Below are 21,886 nucleotides of genomic sequence, written 5' to 3'. Positions count from 1 at the left end.
ATTCCCTTGCCACTATGGTTTAGGATAGGGTTTTGACTGTTCTTTTCCCCCAACACAGCTGAAGAACATCTCCAGTTTTTACCTTAACTAAAACCCTGACTAGTCTGAAAGTTCTGATATATGAATAGAGACATTATGATTCTGATTTGCTCTCATTGTTATAAATAACATTGTTATAAATAAATCTTTTCATTCAAAGAATAAAAAAAATAAATGATATAACATGCTTTATTCAAGAATAAATCTCTAACATTGTGTAATAGAAAAATTATGACAGATAAAAGAAAAAAATTTTTTGAAAAATGTGCAAAATCTAAAATTCACCACCAATACTTGTACATCTTTGTAATACAATATTCTTACTCTTTACCCTTAATAAAAGTCTTCCTTTTCTCTTTTGAGACAGAATCAAAAGGAAAGCATGTAAGACCCCAAAAAGAAAACACCAAGCCATAAATGTTAACATTACATTCCTTAAAAATTAATTTAAAAGACAAAAAGTTGGTAGCTTACATCTTTGGAGAACCTGGCTCAGGTGGTCCTGCATTGTTTCTTTACATTTAGGAAGAATCTGTTCATTTGTTTCCTGGATTACATTCTTCAAATTCTCAAGAACTCTCACTTCTCGGAGGCCCCGTTTTTCCTATTCAGAAATGAAAAGGTAAGTTACTACCATATAAATTGTTTCAAATCTTAGAACATCTGGTTCATGACAATTAAAAAAAAAACTATATTTTAGTATGAACCCTCAAAAAACAAGGTCAAAGGGTCTTGATCTTTTTTCTATCACATATCCTTTGGCATTCTGGTGAAGATTATTAGACCCTTCAGAAAATGTTTTTTGAGTGCATAAAAATAGGAGTCCAGATCAAGACCCTTCAACCTTCGTTTTTGAGGGTTCATACACTCTTCTTTTTAGTTACTTGGATTTATCCTGTATTTATATTTTTGTATATATGTGTATGTAATTTCCTTGATGAAATGTAAGTATCTTGCGAGCAGACTATTTTACTTCATATGTTGTTTAGAATAAGCTTCCTTTTTGCCTAAATATAAAAAATAAGAGTTTTAATTTATTGGAAATGAGAAGTTTCCAAAAACATGATTTTACTAATCTAAGTTCTCATTCTAAAGTATAAGTAGAGTAAGCAGAAGGTAAGGAACACTTGCATTCTGATTTTTGTAGATTGATTATTTAAGTAGAAAGGGAATTAATGTCTTCTCAACTATAAGACAATATGGAATCTCAGAATCAAGCTCTCATTAAAGAGTATACACTGTAGTAGAACTTGAAATCCTACTCTTTTTCAGCTGCCCCTCAACATATACTCATGAATTCATTCATTCAGCATTTACTCAGTGTTTTACTATATTCAAAGGATTGTGATAGGCAATATGTTAAGTACAAAGATAAAGAGCATACAATTCCTCTTCATATACTCCCCACTCAATAAACTCAAGGACAAATTAGTTTATTTTGCCCAGCCCTTGAAAATGTTTCATCTTCACATGCTATCCAATCAGCCATCCATCTGCTTGCTAGGACATGTGGGCATCTTCAATTTAACCCCATGCTTTCAACCTTTCACTCTTTATACCCTTTCAGTATTCAAACCAAGAGTAATAGTACTTCTGAAAAGGGTGTGTGTGTCAAATCCCTGCTTTATGGCTCCACTTATCATCCAGGTGAATCCCCAAGTCAAAACTCTCTCCCTAGACCATTGCTTCCCTACACATTATCTTCTCTGGTTAAAATGCAAACTACTTAAGACAAGATCCATTTCATTTTTATGTTTATTTTCCCAATGCCGGATACACAGTAAATGCTTACCAAATGTTATTTATACTTTCATTCCTTATGGCCTCTAAGTCAAAAACAATCCTCTATTTGCCATTTAAAGCCCTTTTCAACCCGATTTCAAACTTATCTTTCTAGCCTCAAGGATTACCTCTCTCCATGTTTTATGGCCCAGCCAAGCTAGTTTCCTGGGGTCCCACCACATCTCTCTTCTATGGCTCTCCATCATGCCCAAAATACACTCCCACTTTACTTATGCCTCTTTAGCATTCCTAGTTTCCTTGAGAGCTGAGCTCAAGAACCAATTTTTAAATGAGATCTTTCTTGATCCTTCCTAGCTGCTAGTTCCTTCCAGAAAATTAACTTGCAGGTATAGTATTTTGAATACACTTGTAAATGTCACTCTCTTCAGAATAGAGGATATTTAAAAGGAAAGGATCATTTCATTTTTGCCATTTATTCTCAGTGCCTCACACAATGCCTGGTATATTAGCAGACTTTTAACAAATACATGTTGATTACTAAAAAGCTTAAAATTTGGCAAAAATATGTGTACATGTAAGCTTGCATATTTTTATTACTGGATATGTGTTAATGTTGGTATGTTTTTGAAAAAATCTGGACTAAAATAATAGTTCCATGAAAAGAGCTCTAAAAATAATGAAGCTCATTTGCAGATTTCTTTTGTTCTACATTTTTAATTTCATTGCTGTATACATAGAAAAATTTCTACATTTATAATTTCATTGCTGTATACATAGAAAAATACCTTTACAAATGCAGGTTGACAAATCTCAAGGCTAATTTATAGTTTTACACAGTTGTCTGTAATCACTGAGAAATTAAAGTGATTTTTCCATAGGAGTCACTGAAGTTAAAGTGACTTTTCCCCACAATCACAAAGCTAGTACATATAAGAGACAAGACTTCAACTCTAGATTTTCTGATTACAAATCAGCTCCCCTAGCTACTATACCATAATGCCTGTCACTTGTAGGTGGATTATACTTGAAGAATTTAAATAGGAAGATTAAGTTGATTTCTCATTATATATGTATAATTAAGTACACATACACACATATATAAATAAGTATATATATATATATATATACACACACACATATATACTATAATTACGTAACAAGTTATTTTTATAAAGTTATCAAAGCAATCCCAGTTCTTTATATTATTTGGAGATACTATGAAAAGGGTGCAAAAATCAATCTAAATGATTCAATGATTCAAAAATTTCCTTCCATCAAGAATTAGCCAACTATATGGAAACTAAATTTAAAATGTATCCACATATCTGACATCTCTAACTACTTTCTCTATGGTAAGAATAAGAAGCAGTTAAATAGATAATATAATATTTAGTCTTAAAGCCATTTTTTCCCCTTCTGGGCAGTAGAAATAGGAGGCTACAATAGTGAACAAAATCCTGTTTAGCCCAGGCCTTTTTAAAAGTTTTTCCATCTGTGATTCCTTTTTGCTCTGGAAATTTTTACATGATGTCAGGTATATAGTAAATCATAATTTTGCAACCCCTACATTCAGTTATAAGACCCCACCTGGGTTCATGAGCCAGTTTAACAAGTTGGGGTCTAGACCACAAACTGTTATGCCCTTGTTTCATTTTTCCTATCTTTTAAATGTCAAGATAATGTCCTTTTTCCAGAAAAGATTCCCTGATCAAACAAATTCACACTCTAACTCATTAACAATCATCCCCAAACCTAAAATCATCACACTTATCTGAATATTGGAATGATGATTTGTATTTTCACTCAAAAGGCTCAAACAGCTAGAATGATATGAATCTTCTTATATACCTAAATTAAAACTTCGAACTGTACCTACAGAGTAGGAGCTATATATTCTGATTGTTTGATTAATAAATAAGAATCTTTTTAGTTATATAAGAAAGGAAAAAAATGAAAAATCTTCAAATACTGAAAGATGGAGCCACAGAAAAATAAGGCTTACTGTTCCTCTTTTATTGGGTGATATTAGATAAAAATTAACCAGCAGAATGTTTACCAAAGCAAGCTAAAAAGTTCTAAAACTCTGTTCATAACTTCTAATGAAACTAATGTGAATAAATATATATTAAGCCAGGAGAAAGGTCAACTATTTTTAAAAATAGGGAACACAAAAGCATATGTAACCGAACCTTTCCAATTCTCTAGTAAATGCTGCCACCATGTGGTATATGCTTCCTTCTATTAATTTCTTTTGGAAATATTGACACATATAAAATAGAAAAGAATAAGAACTATATCTACATATTTAATCATCTATTAGTTTGACTGATCATGGATCACATAGACTGCTTGGTTATTACACTATATTTTTAAAATTAATTAAAATGACACAGCAATGATTATAATCATGAGGAATAATGTTTTTCTTTCTTTAGTCTCAAGCATCTCTATGCAAAAGCCTCACAAATTTTAATGAAGTATATTTAGAGATTAGACTATAATCAAAGTTTTCTAAAGTTACATATAAACCTTAAGGTTCCACAAGAACTTCAATTTCTATTTGTAATCTATTAAGTACAACAGAAAACACAGTCGAGTCAGATGGGAAAAGAAATCTGTAATAATTCACAGGGAAAGCCAATCTGAAATTTTGAAAAAAATCAATGTTTATTTTTAAAATACAATTTTACATTTATACACATGCAATAATAAATGCACTCTATACCAATTTGTAATCAGTTTTTGCAAGCTCTTTCATTCCTTTTCAAGGTCTCCATGGCTCTCTCTATCTCCCTCCCACCCCCTAGCTGGGAATTTTGCTTTATATTTTACTGAAAAAACTAAAGACATTTGCCAAGAGCTCCCTCTCTTCACTTTACTTCTCTTTCTCCACCATATTCTCCTTCACTTTTGTCTCATATGAAGTGGTGGTCCATCTCACTGCCAAGGCAAACTGCTCTACATATGCCTTCCCCTCAAGGTAAACCTGAGAAAGCTGTCTGTAATTGAAACCTCCACTTCTTTTCCTCTTACTCTCTTCTAAAATCCTCTGCAATTTTGTTTCCACTCTCAATAAGTAGCTAACATAGCTTTCTCTCTAGATAAGAAGTATCTTTTAATCACCAAACATAATGGTCTTTACTTAATGAAAACTTTGACCTTTCTGCACCCTTTGACACTGTGGACACCTTCTTTGACACCTTCTTCTCCTCAATATTCTTTGGTCTAAGTTTTTGAGACACTGCTCTCTTCTGGTTCTTCTATCTCAGGTTCCTTTGATGGATATCCAACCAGGGCATGTCTACTAACATTGTGAATAAATTTTCTGAAATGTTAAAAGTATATTCTCTTTAATAAGAATTTCCCTTACAAACTTATTTTCACTAGTCAATAATTATTTGTTAACTGCTATTATTCACCAGTCAATAAGTATTTATGGAGCACTTACTGTGTACCAATCCTTTTGCTAAGCCCTGGAGAAACAAAGAAAAGTAAAACACAATTCCTGCTCTCAAAAAATGCACAATCTAGGAGGGGACACAATATTTAAACAATTATATATAAAGATATGTGTCTTCTATGCCCTCTAACTGCATCATGCGCTAAAATTTAAGACAGTGATTCCCAAGCTGTTCAAGTGACAATATGGCATAGCAGATTGAGTTCTGGACTTGGAAGTAAGATTCAAATCCTGTATCATATAATCACTATGAATCTATGGGTAAATCACAAATTCTTGGAGCCTCAGTATTCTATTTATAAAATGAGAAAAGCAATCTGTATCAGTAGTACCAATCTCATAGGGTTACTATGAAGTTCAAGCATACATAATGTACTTTCCAAACTTTAAAGTATTATATAATTGTCATCTATTATTTTTCTGAATGATGAAGATTTTTTTAACAAAAAATTGAAGGTTCTTTATATGATAGTAGGTTTACTCTTAGTATCCACTGATTAAGAAAATAATGACCAAATAACAATAAGTGGTACCTATGATTTGACACTGTAGCTCACAGGCTGGAAACTACTGGTTTAATTTATAATCTTTTTTGAAAAATGGTCAAAGGATATGAACAGACAATTCTCAGATGAAGAAATTGAAACTATTTCTAGTCATATGAAAAGATGCTCCAAGTCATTATTAATCAGAGAAATGCAAATTAAGACAACTCTAAGATACCACTACACACCTGTCAGATTGGCTAAGATGACAGGAAAAAATAATGATGATTGTTGGAAGGGATGAGGGAAAACTGGGACATTGATGCATTGTTGGTGGAGTTGTGAACGAATCCAACCATTTTGGAGAGTAGTTTGGAACTATGCTCAAAAAGTTATCAAGCTGTGCATACCCTTTGATCCAGCAGTGTTACTACTGGGATTATATCCCAAAGAGATTATAAAGAAGGGAAAGGGACCTGTATGTGCACGAATGTTTGTGGCAGCCCTTTTTGTAGTGGCTAAAAACTGGAAACTGAATGGATGTCCATCAGTTGGAGAATCTGAATAAATTGTGGTATATGAAAATTATGGAATATTACTGTTCTGTAAGAAATGACCAACAGGATGATTTCAGAAAGGCCTGGAGAGACTTACACGAACTGATGCTGAGTGAAATGAGCAGGACCAGGAGATCACTATATACTTCAACAACAATACTATATGATGACCAGTTCTGATGGATCAGGCCATCCTCAGCAACGAGATCAACCAAATCATTTCTAATGGAGCAGTAATGAACTGAACTAGCTATGCCCAGAAAAAGAACTCTGGGAGATGACTAAAAACCATTACATTGAATTCCCAATCCCTATATTTATGCACACCTGCATTTTTGATTTCCTTCACAAGCTAATTGTACAATATTTCAGAGTCTGATTCTTTTTCTACAGCAAAAAAAAAAAAAAAAAAAAAAAAAAAAAATTATAATCTTTTAAAGTGAAGAATATAGAAGAAAAATAATACTTTTAAACAATTATTGTTGAAAGGTAAAATATACAAGGAAGATAAAAGGATATGAAAAAAGCACTTCTGAATAAACGCAAATGATCAACACTAATATGAAGTTTCATTCCAAAGAAATGCAAATTAAATCAATTCTGAAAATTAACCTCATACCCAGCAAACTGGCAAAAATTTTTTAAAAAGAACAAATCAATGTTGAAGAAACTGTAGTTAGACATACAGACATACAGTTGATGGATATGTGAATTGATCTAAACATTTTAGTAATAAATGATTTGTAATTATGTGAGAAGCAACAATAATCATTAAACTATTCATAAGTTTGGATCCAATGATCCCACCAACTGGGTATATATTCCAAAGAGAGCAGTGAGAGAAAAGTTCTATGTAGGTGCTATGTATAACAAAATGTTTATACTGACACTTTGTAGTAGCAAAAAAATGGGCATGGAAGGATAAAAAAGAAATAATAAAAGAATGTTCCATTATATTCACATACCAAAATATGTTCAGTTGTTTCCTAGTATGTAAGCACCCACTTTGTTTCTAGTTTTTTGCTACTAAAAAAGGTAATTAATAGAGTTAAGAAGCAACATTCAGGAAGACATTTTGTCTCTGGCATTGCTTGAGTGACACTGGACAAGTCTTTTAACATCACAGTGCCTGAAGTTAGTCTCTAAGTCCTTGAAAAAAAGGAAGAAGAGAAAAATTCAAAAGAAACAGAAAAGACTTTATATGACACACATCAAAGTTAGCCAAACTAAAAAAAAGATACAACATGACCACAATAATGTAAAAGAAAACACTTAAATCTATCAGCACCTCAGATGAATTTAATGAACAATCAATCAAGAGAATCACTGGATCAAACATCTATAAAGAAAACAAAAAGGTCATCCAATCCAGTGTTCTCATTGTACATCTGAGGAAACTTGGGCCCAGAAGAGTGAAGTGATTTGCCCGAGTTCACACAATTTATAAGTGGGAGAGTTGCAACTCAGAACCTCAAGACTGTGAGATTCTTTCCACAACATTACTCTGCCTTCCAGTTAATGATGAAATTTACTTTTCTCCTTTCCACAAAGAAGAGATAACTACTTCTAGGGAATAAAACATATGGTGTAAGCCATGGCAAATATAGTAGTTTATTTTTCTCTTTACCACAGGGTTTCTGGGAGTTAAGGAAAGAAAGGGAGGAGTACTAATTGGGACAATGGCAGCATTATTTTTTCCAGTATAAATGAAATTTTAAAAAACACTTTGAATAATGTTTTCAAAGTATTAAAGTATTATTTACTTTCTAATTCTATATTCTTAAAGATTTTATTTTCTAACATGTTGTAGACATAAGAACTGAGCATGGAGAAATTAAAACTTAGGGAGTTTTTCTTCAATTCAGAATTCTAACCAGGAATTGGCATTTTGAATAAAAATATTTCAAAGATACTCACTTCAAATTCTTTCACAAAGTAACGTGTTTCTCCTTGAATAATTGGTCGATGATCTAATAGCCTAGAATGAATCTCTCCCAGATCTATAAAGACAAAATAAAAGTCAGATTATTGGTAATGATACATAGAGCAATGTACTGGATTACAAATCAGAGAATTTCAATTTAAACCTAATTTTCAATATGATTTTGGTCAAGTCCTTTAAATTCTGTGAATTTCAATCTCTTTATCTAGAAATAAGGGAGTAGGAGTCAGTCAGATTGGTACAGCAGATAGAGCACTGGCTCTAGAGTCAGAAAGAAGAATCCGAGTTCAAATGAGGGCTCAGACATTTAACATTTTTTAGTTGTGTGACCCTGGAAAGTCACTTAGCCCCAATTGCCTTGTTCCACACCCCCCAAAAAAAAGAAAACAAGGGAGTTAACCTAGATTAATGGTGCCAATAGCCCTAGTGCCACACATTGATTTCAATTAATATTATCTATGTTTTACTGTATTTTTACTTATTTTGTAAATATTTAATTTTGTTAAAATTTATTTAAATATTTCACAAATTTATTTTGTTAGATGTTTGTTAAAATGATATTTTTATCTGCTTTGGGTGTACTTCACTGTTGAGGCAGCAATTAAATAACCATATGTTTGACAATCTCTGAAGTAGATGACTTTTAAATCCTTTATAGCTCTAAATCTTATGATCTAATTCTTTGCTAGAAGTAATGCCAAAAACTTTTATTTAATTTTTTTTTCTAAAATCCCTAGTTTTAGGAAAAGTTAGTTATAAAAAAAATTCTATTTTAGAAATTCACTGTGGTCTATATGTCAACCTACTCATTCTACACTTTCAATAACTACAAGACCTAAAGATGTCTTAACTTTCTAGAGAAATTATTAAACAGTTAAGTGCTGACAAGTGCTTTGTGCTTCACAAATAATTGCTATATATTTATATTCTTTTGGTTTTGGCTGGAAATGCTAAGATTCTTTCTTTCTGAGTTTTATTTATTTAGATTTTTTTTAACTAGGTAGACGGAGAAAACAAACTAATGTTTTTTGCCTCCATTTCTACCTACCTTAATCACTGAATGGGTATCGCCTCAGCCAAAGAGAGACTTCTTGAAGACAGTTTAAAAAGGCTAAGTAAGGTCTCCCATTGCATCCAGAGTCATCTTCAGTCTTCCTGATCTATATCTGGGCACTGGATTTTAATGGCACACCCCTCCTTCACTTGAATCCAATTCACTTACATGTCATGGCATCATCTCCCTGATCTCATGGTCCTCTTTGAGAACAACGGATAAACAACAATAACTTCACAAATATGTCTTTAGAGTGATTAATCTATATTCGCTACAATGTCCTCACCAATCCCTCAAGTCAGAAAGCATTACTGATTACTATGTGCCAGGCCCTGGGGATGAAAAAAAAGGGCAAAAGCTTCTCTTCAATTCCCAGCCCCAACATTGTTTCTCAAACTGCCTTCTTCCCTTTGATCCTTCTTTTTTCTTTTGATACTATTGACTAACTCGATGCTCCTAAATATTTTCTCTCCTTCTCTTCTATGACTCTACTCACTCCTGATTCTTCTACTTGCTTTCTTCTCAGACCCTTTTTTTTCCGGCTAATTTTCTCCAGCAAGTATAGTTATCAATAAAGCTTTAATGCTTGGTCTTTTACCGTTTTCTCTTTTTATTCTCTTCTTTTTTGGTCTTATCAACTCCAAGAGTTCAATTAGTACCTTTGAAGATAATTCCCAAATCTATATACACAGTCTTAAGGTCTCTACTATTTTGTCTCCAAACACCTAGTAAATAAGCTCTACCTAGTTATTTTGAAGATAATCAAACTCAACAAGTCCAAAAGGGAATTTACCATTTTCTACCTTAAACCTGCCCATTCTCCAGTTTTCCTGTTCTTATGTCATCAATTCTACCTTCATAATACTGGTAAATGCCATTTCCTAGTTTAAATATTCATTGTCACTTGTCTAGCCTGACGTAATCTTACTAACTGGTCTTCCTCTTATCAGTCTTTTTTAGAATTAATCTTATGCCCAGTGATCAAAACTTTCTACCTAAGGCACAGGTCTAATGTCTCTTTAAAAAAGAAAGAAAGAAAGAGAGAAAAAGTAAGAGAGAGAGAAAGAAAAAAAGAAAGAAAGAAAGAGAGAAAGAGAGAGAAAGAAAGAAAGCCAGCTTAGTGGCTTTCAATCACTTCTAGGATGAAACAAACAAACGTGTTGTTACCCTGGCATCAAAGTCCTCCACAATCTAGCTAAACCTATTTTTCTAACTTCCTTTCATAATTATGTTTACCTTTAATTCCAGAAAATGTTACTTGAATTTTCCTAAAGTTTACTAATTTAATAAACTACCTTTTGCTTCCCTGAATTTATATAAGCATCCACAACTTCTGGCATAAATTTCCACTTCATTGCCAATTTTACATTCCTTATTTTCTTCAGGCTTCAGTCTTTCCTGAACCCTTGTTAAAATGTTCTCCCTTCTCAAATACCTCCTTTGTTCCCTCACTTATTACCTGGCATTATATTTATACCACATGCTCTAAGTGTTGTATTTTTTCTAAAGACTATAAAAACTTTTAGGGAAGACCATTTTATTGTTTTCTTTGTAAACTCAAGGTCTAGCACGTTGCTTTGCACATATGAGGCACCCAATAACATCTGTTGAATAGAATAGATCCTTAACAGTTCTTTAAGTACATCATTTCCATTTTATAAATGAAAAAACTTCAGGCTCAGAGAACTGTGATTTGTCCAATAACTTGAAATTAATTTAAGTTAGAGATGGGTTCAAACCCCAGTTCTTTACTGATTTAAAGTCGAGAATTTTCTGCACCACACCATACTAATTATCCCATGGAAACAAAGACACACAGAAATAACTCATTTTTGTGTTCACTGGCATCTATGTCTTCCATAAATATGTATTCTAATATTCCTGTGCAACTATGAAATCATTCATACGGATGCTTTATTTAGGCTGCCATCAATTCCTTTCCATTCTGTGCATCCTTGTCCTTTCATAAATTCGTCACTGGAGGTACACCTAACATGTTGGAAGCCTTCCTCAATTTCTTTGGAGAATTCAGGGGCACCAAATTGAGCAAGCACATTATCTATAATGTATCACTTGGTTTCACTAAACAGCTTTCCTATATACCAGCTATACTTTCCTCATTAGGTGCTAGAGCTTGCTGGAACCTCTTACAACAATAGCTTCCTCCCCCCATTCTCCTCTCTATTACCCTTCAGTAATTCTCAATTTCAATTATTCAAGGAGTTCCAAGTGGCAGTGGTGAGGGAGAATGGTCCAGACATCAGATCAATCTACATAAATGTAGAATTATGAAACAATGACAAGACTGTCAGTTTGGCTAAAGAGAATCCAATGAATAATCATCCCAGAAAGGTATACTGGAGTCAGATTGTGAAAAGTTTTAATGTCAAATAGAAGATTTTGTTTTTTATTCTAAAGATTAAAGGAAACCACTGGAACTTCTTCTTGAACAGAAGAGAGGAGATATAGTCAGATCTGTGTTCTAGGAATATTGGTAGCTATAGAGAATATCAATTAAGATAGAGCAGTAGAATGGGAAAAGGTATTGGCTATGGAGTCAGAGGACCAGTATTCAAATCAAATTCAACATGTAAAAACAGTATTCATTAGCTTTCTCCTTTTCCTTCCAATACAAATTTCTCTTCCCATCTTCTCTTATTGTTCAAGGAATTGCTACTTCCCATTTACCTAAGTTCAAAAGTTCACTATCATGTTCAACTTTTCCCTATACTTCATACTTCAACTTACAAGTCTAAATTGCAAGTCTTATCATTTCTACCTTTACAATATCTCTCAAAATCCCTTTTTTTTCTATTCACAAACTGCCACCCCTTTTATAAATTTTATCACCTCTCATTGGTCTACTGCATAATCCTCTAAATGGTCTCCCTTGCTTCTTCTTACTCTAATCTATCCTCCATTCAGCTGACAAAATGATTTCTTAATGCAAAGTTCCAACCACATCCCCCAACATGTCATTCTGCCGTTTTCCAGAGACTCCCTATTTCCTCCAGTGTAATGTTAGGGCTAGCTTTCTGGAGGTCCTTCGGACTGGCCTTATCTCAGCAGGATAGACACCACGAGAATGATCAGGAATAGAGTCTAGAGTCTTTATTCTGTCCCAATCTTGATCTTAGTGGAGGAGTGTAGGGGACAGGAGAGCCACCAGGAGGATGGTCAAAATGGCATGTCCCTTTTCCAGTCCTTCTCAGCCCTTAAATACCCTATTACATCATTACAGCATATTGATTATGTGTGAACTAGCCAACCATTACATCACCATTCTAAGTACTAAGTATATGTATACTAGAGAACCATCATCTCATTAATTCCACTGAATTAACACCTTGTTGTAAGTATTCTTGTTTCAAGTATATTTCTCCAAAGTTCCAGCCCTCTACACTCCAGAATCACATATGTTTGGCATTTTAAAGCTGTTCACATTCCATTCACCATTACTAATATTCTAGTCTTCTTACACTTTCCTTTCCTTCATATACTCTTGCAAAGATCCACTTTTACTGGTCTTTTTGTTCCTTGTATCAGAGACACTTCATTCCACTGAATGTCTTCACTGTCTCTCCCCATACTTGGAATGCTCTACCTCCTCATTTACACCTGCTACTTTCCCAGGCTTTTTTCAAGATAATGTTCAATCCCACTTTATGCAAGAAGCCTTTTCCATTTGCCATGGAATGGCAAGAAGCCATTCCATTAATGAGGGAGTCCTCTGTAAGGTGTCCCACAAATCTTAGTGCAGTTTTAAGCTTTAATCATTTTAGAAATATGAGCCACAATTTAAAAATTGTTATTGCTTTGTGAAATTTGAAAATGTTTTAATTTTATAGCTAACACTTCTCAGGCCAGTGGATTAGTGGAGATCCTCTTGCTTGGCCAAGGATCTTTCTCCATGAGATCTTTTCTTCTGGAGTGTCAAAATTGTCCTGTATGCATCAAAACTTTTTTCTTTCGAAGATCTTAATAAGGATAACATTTCAAATATTACCCTTTCAATCCCTCGTGAAGTTTTTTAAAATTCAAAAATCAACCTGAGCAATCTATAGCCAAGATGTGAGTACTGAATTATTAAAATACCAATATTTTAAAATTTAATCAATCATGTGAAGTACCTGAAGAAAGAAACTCCAGGTTTTGTTTTTGTCTTTCTTTACATCCCTTAGACCAAAGCCTGGCCCACAGCTAGCACTTAAGTGCTTATTGGCTGAAGGACTTTTGATATTTACTCCCTGTGTCACAAGGGGAAAATCACTTTCGCTCTCAAGGCCAGCAGAGAATCAGACTGGATGACTTCAGAGGTCCCTTCTAGCTCTACCTCTGAGAAGGCATGCAAGGCGGGTTGATGCAGGGAGCTCAGGGTTGTGAAAAGCAGAAGGATGGTATCCGGGAGAAGGCACTTGGCAGTTAATCAAACGAGAGAATATATGTTAACCACTTCGCAAACATGAAAATTTGCCAGCAGGGGCTCCCCAGCTCCTAGTTCATCGCGTGGCACATAGTAAGTGCTTGAAAAATCCATTATCGCGCAAGGAGAGTGCATGTGGACACAATGCAGAGGGCAGGGGACGGGGCAGGCCTGTTCCTGCAAGTCTCAGGCCCGCACACCTCCAATGCCCTCGGATCCGAGCAGAGACAAAACCAAACCCTCCTAAAGCTCCGGGAGTGAAACCTGGAAGGGCGGGGTACGGGAGATGAAGGCGGGAGGGGATGGGGGGGAGAGAAAGAAGCAGCCAAAGAGGGGGACGGCAGGGGACTGCACCCAGCCCTGGGATGGGGAGGAGCCGCTCGCCGCCCGCTACAGAGGGCAGGTTACAGGGGCTCCAGCTGGGCCTGGTCCTCGGAGACCAGAGATAGAAGGTGGGAAACGGGAGCCCTGACAACTCTTACCCTTGATAATGAGATGAACTGGTGAGCTCGTCGGTCCCTGCGAGTCTCGTTTCTTGCCTCCCACCGGGCCCGCGGCGGGGGTCGGGGCGGCGTCGCCTCCCGAAGGGGTCTCAGTCCCTCCGCCGCTCATACCGACGGAGGAAGGAACTGCCTCCCCGGCTGGCGCACTGCGCTTGCCTAGCACTCGCTCACGCTTCTGGCTCTCAGGCTGACTTCTGTTTATTTATTTATTTTGTTAGCGTCATCCCTAGGCGCCGGTGCCCGGTTGCAGCCGATCAGGAGACAGTCGCTTCGTAGGGAGCTCGCGTTCCTCGTAGGAGCTTGAAGCAATGAAGCCAGAGCCGCCATGATGAGTTAGGGAACGGGCGGCGGGAGATTAATTTGCTGCAGGTGTATGAGACTGGGCACCCTGGTAGGCGGTGAGGTTTGATGCTGTTAGAGATAGACACTGGTGGAGAAAGTCGGGATAAAAAGAGACACCGAGAAAGCGACAGGAGAGGGAAACAAGTGTGTGGAAATTAGGAATGTCTGATTTCAAAGGCGACTGCAGACACTTAAAAACTGAGTGACTCCTGAAGATTCTTCAACCTTTGTTTACCCCCCATTCCTTATCTGTGATAGCGCCTACCTCGCAGAGAAGCGAGGTTCAAATGATATAATATGTGTAAAGTGCTCAATTAGTACAGAGCCTGGCACGGGGCAAGTGCTTCATAGTATTCGTTATTATTTATTGTAAAGTGTTTAGCACGGTGCCCGACCCCCCCATTCCTTATCTGTGATAGCGCCTACCTCGCAGAGAAGCGAGGTTCAAATGATATAATATGTGTAAAGTGCTCAGTTAGTACAGAGCCTGGCACGGGGCAAGCGCTTCATAGTATTCGTTATTATTTATTGTAAAGTGTTTAGCACGGTGCCCGACCCCCCATTCCTTATCTGTGATAGCGCCTACCTCGCAGAGAAGAGAGGTTCAAATGATATAATATGTGTAAAGTGCTCAATTAGTACAGAGCCTGGCACGGGGCAAGTGCTTCATAGTATTCGTTATTATTTATTGTAAAGTGTTTAGCACGGTGCCCGACTCCCATTCCTTATCTGTGATAGCGCCTACCTCGCAGAAGCGAGGTTCAAATGATATAATATGTGTAAAGTGCTCAATTAGTACAGAGCCTGGCACGGGGCAAGTGCTTCATAGTATTCGTTATTATTTATTGTAAAGTGTTTAGCACGGTGCCCGACCCCCCCATTCCTTATCTGTGATAGCGCCTACCTCGCAGAGAAGCGAGGTTCAAATGATATAATATGTGTAAAGTGCTCAGTTAGTACAGAGCCTGGCACGGGGCAAGCGCTTCATAGTATTCGTTATTATTTATTGTAAAGTGTTTAGCACGGTGCCCGACAGAGAGGAAGCACTTTATAATACTGTTTATGGATATTACTCTTTGTAAAGTGCTTAGTACGGGTGCCTGGCACAAAGTAAGCGCTTTATGATATTAGTTATGATTATTACTCATTGTAAAGTGCTTAACAGTCCGATACATAGTTACTGTAGCATCTTGCTTGGCACATAGTATCTTATAACATTAGTTATTACTACTTATTTTAAAATGCTTAGCACCGTGCCTGACACAGAGTAAGTTATATAATTGTTACTATTATTATTCATCATAAAGTGTTTTGAAGGGCTTGCCACGTGATAAGAATTATAAATATTAATACTGCTACAAAATAACTTATTATTAATTATTATTATTATAGACAAAGCCTGGTAAAAGTGGGAAAGAGTACTAGCTTTGAAATCACTGGATTTGGATTCAACCCAGTCATTTTATCTGTGTGACTTTGGGCAAAACAACCTTTCCAGATGTCAACTTTCTCATTCATAAAATGAGAGACTAAATGACCTTTAAGGCCCCTTAAAGCTCTGTATCCCTACTTACCAAATAAAATGAGAGACTAAATGACCTTTAAGCCCCTTGAAGCTCTAGATCAATAACCCTACTTACCAAATCGCAACCTTCTGTTGGCCTTTAGAATAAGTTCAAAGCAAAACAACCACAAAAACAAACATATAGAAATTCATAGATCTAGCTATTATGTGTTTTTTTCATTTAGGTAAAGTTTTCAGAGTCTTTTTCTAGGCTGTCTCTGTATCTTGATGTTTTCTCTAAGGTTTGGCTCTGGGAGCCTATAAGCATTTTGAAAATACAGCCAAAGTGGTTTTAATAGTTTACCTGTGTAAAGTCACTTTATAATTTACAATTTTCACATAAATTGTAAAGGGCTGAAACTCTGTATAGGTGCACTGGAATCAGACAACAGAGCACTTAAGGCTAATTACCTATTGGCCAATATTCTTGTTAGCATATGCTTGGAAAAATGGCCCTTTTCACTATTCTGTGCTGGCTGGATCTTTTGGTATATACAGATAATAGTAGGAGGGACTGGGGGTGGAGTAAGACAAGCCAGAGTCACTTTGGAGGAGGATGAGGAGAAGGGAGGTCAGTCAGTAGAGAGCATGTGGCAGTTTTGTTGATCCCCTTCACTTCTCCCCCTAAAGACCAAGGACTTTTGTTTATCCTGACACTGGTTGATTCTGAGGCCTCCAGGGAGCTAACCCAGACTTCACTATAAATTATTCCATTTAATCTAAACAACCTATTAGAGTAGTTGGGAAAGCTGTTATCATAACTCTTAGAGATAAGAAACTAATGCTTTGGGGTCACAGCTTGTAAGTTAGAATGAGAAAACAAGCCTTTCTGATAAAAGCTGTTCACTTATTTCCTTTAAATTCCTTTGCTCTAAAATTTGCTATAGTTCCAATCACTTTTTGGATTAAGTAGAAAAATTCCTGCCTGGCATTTAAAGCTGCTGTGGTTTAATTATGTCCAAATCTCTGTGATTCTTTTTTTGGTTTACTTGGCAAAGCTAGTGGAGTGATATGCCATTTCCTTCTTCAGCTCATTTTATGAATGAGGAACTGAGGCAAACTGAGGCAAATACAAGGTGAAGTGTCTTGCTTGGGGTCATATAGCTAATATCTGAATCAGATTTGAACTCAGGAAGATTTTTCCCAACTCTAAACCCAGCACTTTCAATTTCACCACTTAATTTTCCCTTAGTAGACTTCCAGCCTACCTTTTAGCTATTGTTATAGTCCATATTTCTGGCATTTCAAGGTTTGAAAAACTCACTCTGTCTCTCTGTGCCCATAGATATGTTTATATCTAAATATATGTGGGTATGTAGATATGTCTGTTTCTATTTATATACATATAGACATATACACACATGTGTGTATATATATACATATACATACATAGATATGTACATATATAGATATAGATACTAAGTGAATGAAAAGTATGTATTAAGTACTCAGCAAAAGTCTGGCACAGTGTTAAGTATTAGGAGAGGTATTAGACTGACTACCATACTGAAGGTCTACAGAGTCATTGTGCTACAGAGCTACAAGAACCTCATTGTTGTATGTCTATGAAACCTGGACAGTGTACCAGCACCATGCCAGGAAACTCAATCACTTCCATGTGAATTGTTTTTAAAAGATTATGAAGATCACTTGGCAGGATAAGATACTGGACACTGAAGTTCTTTCTTGAATTAAACTGCCAAATATTCCAACTCTACTGGAGAGAGTACAACCTCATTTGGCTGGCCACAGTGTTTGAAAGCCAAACATATGCTTGCCAAAAATACATACATACATACATACATATATATATATATATAATGGAGAACTCTCACAGGGCAATTGCTCACAAGGTGGTTAGAAAAAGCGATACAAGGACACTCAAAGTATCTCATAAGAACTTTAGAACTGATTGTATGATATGGAAAACATTGGCACAGAACCATCCAGCATGAAATGCCATCAATAGAGAAGTTAATGTACTCTGTGAGCAAAGCAGAATTAAATTAGCCCAAAGGAAATGAGAAATGCATAAAACTAGAGAATGTTCAGATGGAGTATTTGTACCTGACTTGTGGCAGACCATTCCAAACTCATGTTGGTCTGATCAGCCATAGTTGGACACACTGTAAGTCAACTTTTAACACAGTGATGTCATTTTGGTCCTCTTCGAGAATGAAGGACAGCAGCCAACCAATCCCTTCTAGCATTTTAAATTTTGAAAATCTCCCCCCCTCTCTCTGTCTCTCTCTGTATATAGATATGCTATATCTATATCTTACATATATAGACATGTACACAATATACACATACACGCACACATATATGTATATTCATTGATATAGATAGTAATTGAATGAGAAAGCATTTATTAAGTGTTCAGGAAATACCTGGCACACTGCTAACTATCGGGACTACAAATACAAAATGAATTAGCTCTTACTATCAGGCACTTTTCATTCTAATAGTCTCTATTAAATAGGGACTGCCAATACATATATGGGGGAATGGTGTCCAGGAAAGAGAGTTTGATCTACAAAGTCAAAGGAATGATGAGTTAATTGATAGCGCATTCAATGAAAAAGATTTTTTCTACAATGATAGTATTGATTTCAGAAAGTGGGAGAGGAGTACATGTGTGCCTTATTGCAAACGAATGCAGGTAGTTAACTGGATGGGATGTGAAATATGATCTGGTGTGAGACCTAGGTATATAGTGGGCTAAGTAGGTTTGTACTCATCAACCAAGATAACATAGCCCAAGAGCATCCCCAAAACTGAGTAAATTTAGCTGACCCAGGGATTCTAAGTCCTATTGTTCGTTCTCTCTCTCTCTCTCTCTCTCTCTCTCTCTCTCTCTCTCTCTCTCTATATATATATATATATATATATCCCCTTCCCTCTTCTGACAGTCATTACCTTGGTGCAGACCATCATCTCTCAGTTGGACTATTGCAGTAGCCTGCTTGTTGAGCTGTCTGCCATACTCAGCTATCAAAATGATTGTTCTAAAGCACAGTTCTGACTATGCTGCCTTGCTCCAGTAACTCCATATTAGCTCCGGAATCAAATATAAAATCTTCTTTTTGGCATTTAAAGCCATTCATAACCTTTCATAACCTTTTCAGTCTTTTTTACACGTTGGCTTCCTCACAGTTTCTTACATAAGAAGAGCCCATATCCTGATTCAGGGCATTTTCATTAATTTTTCATGTCTGAAACTCACTCCCTTCTCAACTCTGCCTCCTGTTTTTCCTAGCTTCCTTTAAGTCTCTGTTAAAATCTATCTTTGGCCTTATTTGATTCACTTTAATACTAGTGCCTTCCTCCTGATATCATCTCCAACTTTTCCTGGTGTAGGAGTTGTTTGCATGAGACGACCTCTATTAATGTTTTTGCTTTTTATATCCCCAGTGCTAGTACAGCCCTTTTGCTAAAATGTTAGTTAATAAATGTTTGTTGAATTGACTTGGAACATGGTCTGGAGTCAGTTCCCCATAGCAAAGAAATCATGGATCTGATGTCACAGAATAAGCTTTCTCCAGAATTGGAATTAAGACCTAGAAATTCCAGTAGCAAATATGATATCTCATTTAATCAACCTTGTGAGGTTGATACTATTATCATCTCTGTTTTACAGATCAGAAACTGAGGCTTAAAAAATTAATTGACTTTCCCCGGGTCAATATAGTTTTAAGTATGTGATGTAGAACAAAGGAGAGGATGAGAAATGACAATTCTAAAGTATTCTGACAAACACAGTTCAATAAATGTTTATCAAGTGCTTTCTATGTGCAAGGCCCCCTTTAGAGGTATAATAAATTAATGTTGACCTCTTTAGAATACTTTGGAGTGATAGTTATTAATCTTTTCTGTGGCATGAACCCCCTGGGAGCTTCTTAACTCTCAGAATAATGTTTTTAAATGCATAAATTCAAATATATACAATTAAAACATTTTTAGTTCTTAATAGTATTTTTCCAATTATATTTTTTACACTTAATGATATTTTATTTTTTCCAATTACATGTAAAGATAACTTTCAACATTCACATAAGATTTTATAAGGTTTTTATGAGTTCCAAAATTTTTTCCTTCTTTTCATTCCTCCTCCCCAAGATGGCAAGCAATCTGATATAGGTTATACATAACAATCATATTAAATATATTTCCACATTAGTCATGTTGTAAAAAGAAGAATCAACAAAAGGGAAAAAAATGAAAAAGAGAAAGCAAAAAGAAAGTGAAATCAGTCTACATTTGGATTCTATAGTCCTTTTTCTGGATATGGACTTCATCATGAGTTTTTTGGAATTGTCTTAGATCACTGTACTGCTGAGAAGACCCAAGTCTATCAAACTGATCATCACACAATGTTGTTACTATGTACATTATTCTGGTTCTGCTCATTTCCTAAAATGAGCATGTAAATCGTTCCAGGCTTTTCTAAAATCTGCCTGCTTATCATTTCTTATATCACAATAATATTTCATTATATTCATATGCTACATTAAATATCTACAGTTACAAAGGAAATTAGTTATATTGACAGCTATTGAAATGCTTAAAAAATTCATAAACTCTTAGTTAACATCTTCTCCTTTAGAATTACTCTTGTGGAAGTTTGATAAGGTTTTCTCTTCCTTTTTTAGGTGATATATTACAAAATAATATTAAGACAGTACTTTAATTTGAATTCTTTGATCCTTTCAAATGAGAAATCTTATTAGTCTTCAGCTCACAATTCCCAAACTGAAATCCATTTATATCAAGCTTAGAAAGCCTGATCAGTTTCTAAAGGGAGAGATTGGATAATGAATAGGAGAAAGTCTGTGATTAATTAAGCTAATGGAAGTTTATTTTGAGTTCACCTTTGATCAGCTAGAAAGGAGAATCCTTAGATGGAGTGGTTAAAAAAAGGTTGAATGGTTTTAAGAAAGTAATTTTTAATGGTATACTTAAAGTTGTCTTCTTGTTCTCTTTGAGGGATCAAAATGTTAACTGAGCTCTTTTGGTGTTTTATTTTATTATGAACTTCTTTTGGGGGAAGAATACTATAAGTTGTCACTCAAAAATAGTTTATAGGGACAGAAGACAACTAACACAGCACCAAGGAGAGCCCATCCTTTGATGAACTTTGTTCATCAGTGGTTTATCTAAAAACACAACAGAAGAAACATTGAAAAATTCATTTTAAGATTGGTAGGTGTTAAGATAGTCACAGACAGGGAGACAGAAGCATTTGAAGGGTTCAGTCTTATAGTCATTAAGGACAAAAGAAAATGCTAAAGCTGTGAAAGAAGTCATGGACGATGGGGAAATTGATGAAAACAAAGTAACTCGACTGGAACAAACCCAATGACTTTGGAGACTGCAGTAGTGATGATGATACTTGTGGAGGTTTTGATGATAGAGAAAGCCAAGAGAGTGTTGATGACAGAGATCAGTGTGATTTTTGAAGAGGTGGAGAAAAAAGAGACAATAAGCTACAATGAAAGAAAATGAAGTTTGAATGGCTTTCCCCTATTTCTTTGGCCCCCTGCTATTTGAATAGACTCTGGGGTTTTTCATCTCATTTGTCTAATTATTGATGCAGTTTTCTGAGGACATTCCAAGATAAATACGTAATCCAGAGGTCTTAAGAGAAAAACCTGAATGAAAAAGGAAAAGAACATGTTGATTATGACTTGTGTGGACATTCTATATTAACTTCTTGCAGATAATGGATGATAGATGTGAGAATTAATCTTTTTGTCTATGAGTTTTCTTGAGTT

General features: G+C 35.5%; 1 protein-coding gene across 1 annotated transcript in view; it reads right to left on the bottom strand.

The window, feature by feature from the left end:
• BLOC1S5 (biogenesis of lysosomal organelles complex 1 subunit 5) overlaps window positions 1–14,523 on the bottom strand; it is a 57,534-nt gene extending 43,011 nt beyond the window's left edge. Inside the window, exons 1-3 of the mRNA XM_003760200.3 lie at window positions 14,186–14,523; window positions 8,202–8,284; window positions 514–643 (exon numbers count right to left, since the gene is read on the bottom strand). Of these exons, the coding sequence (XP_003760248.2) occupies window positions 514–643; window positions 8,202–8,284; window positions 14,186–14,315 (343 nt within the window). The 5' untranslated portion in view covers window positions 14,316–14,523. The remainder of the gene's footprint in view (window positions 1–513; window positions 644–8,201; window positions 8,285–14,185) is intronic.
• Between the last annotated feature and the right edge of the window lie 7,363 nt (window positions 14,524–21,886).

The sequence above is a fragment of the Sarcophilus harrisii genome, chromosome 1 (genome assembly GCF_902635505.1).
Source record: "Sarcophilus harrisii chromosome 1, mSarHar1.11, whole genome shotgun sequence".
NCBI lineage: Eukaryota > Metazoa > Chordata > Mammalia > Dasyuromorphia > Dasyuridae > Sarcophilus > Sarcophilus harrisii.
This window is presented reverse-complemented; position numbering and strand designations above follow the sequence as displayed.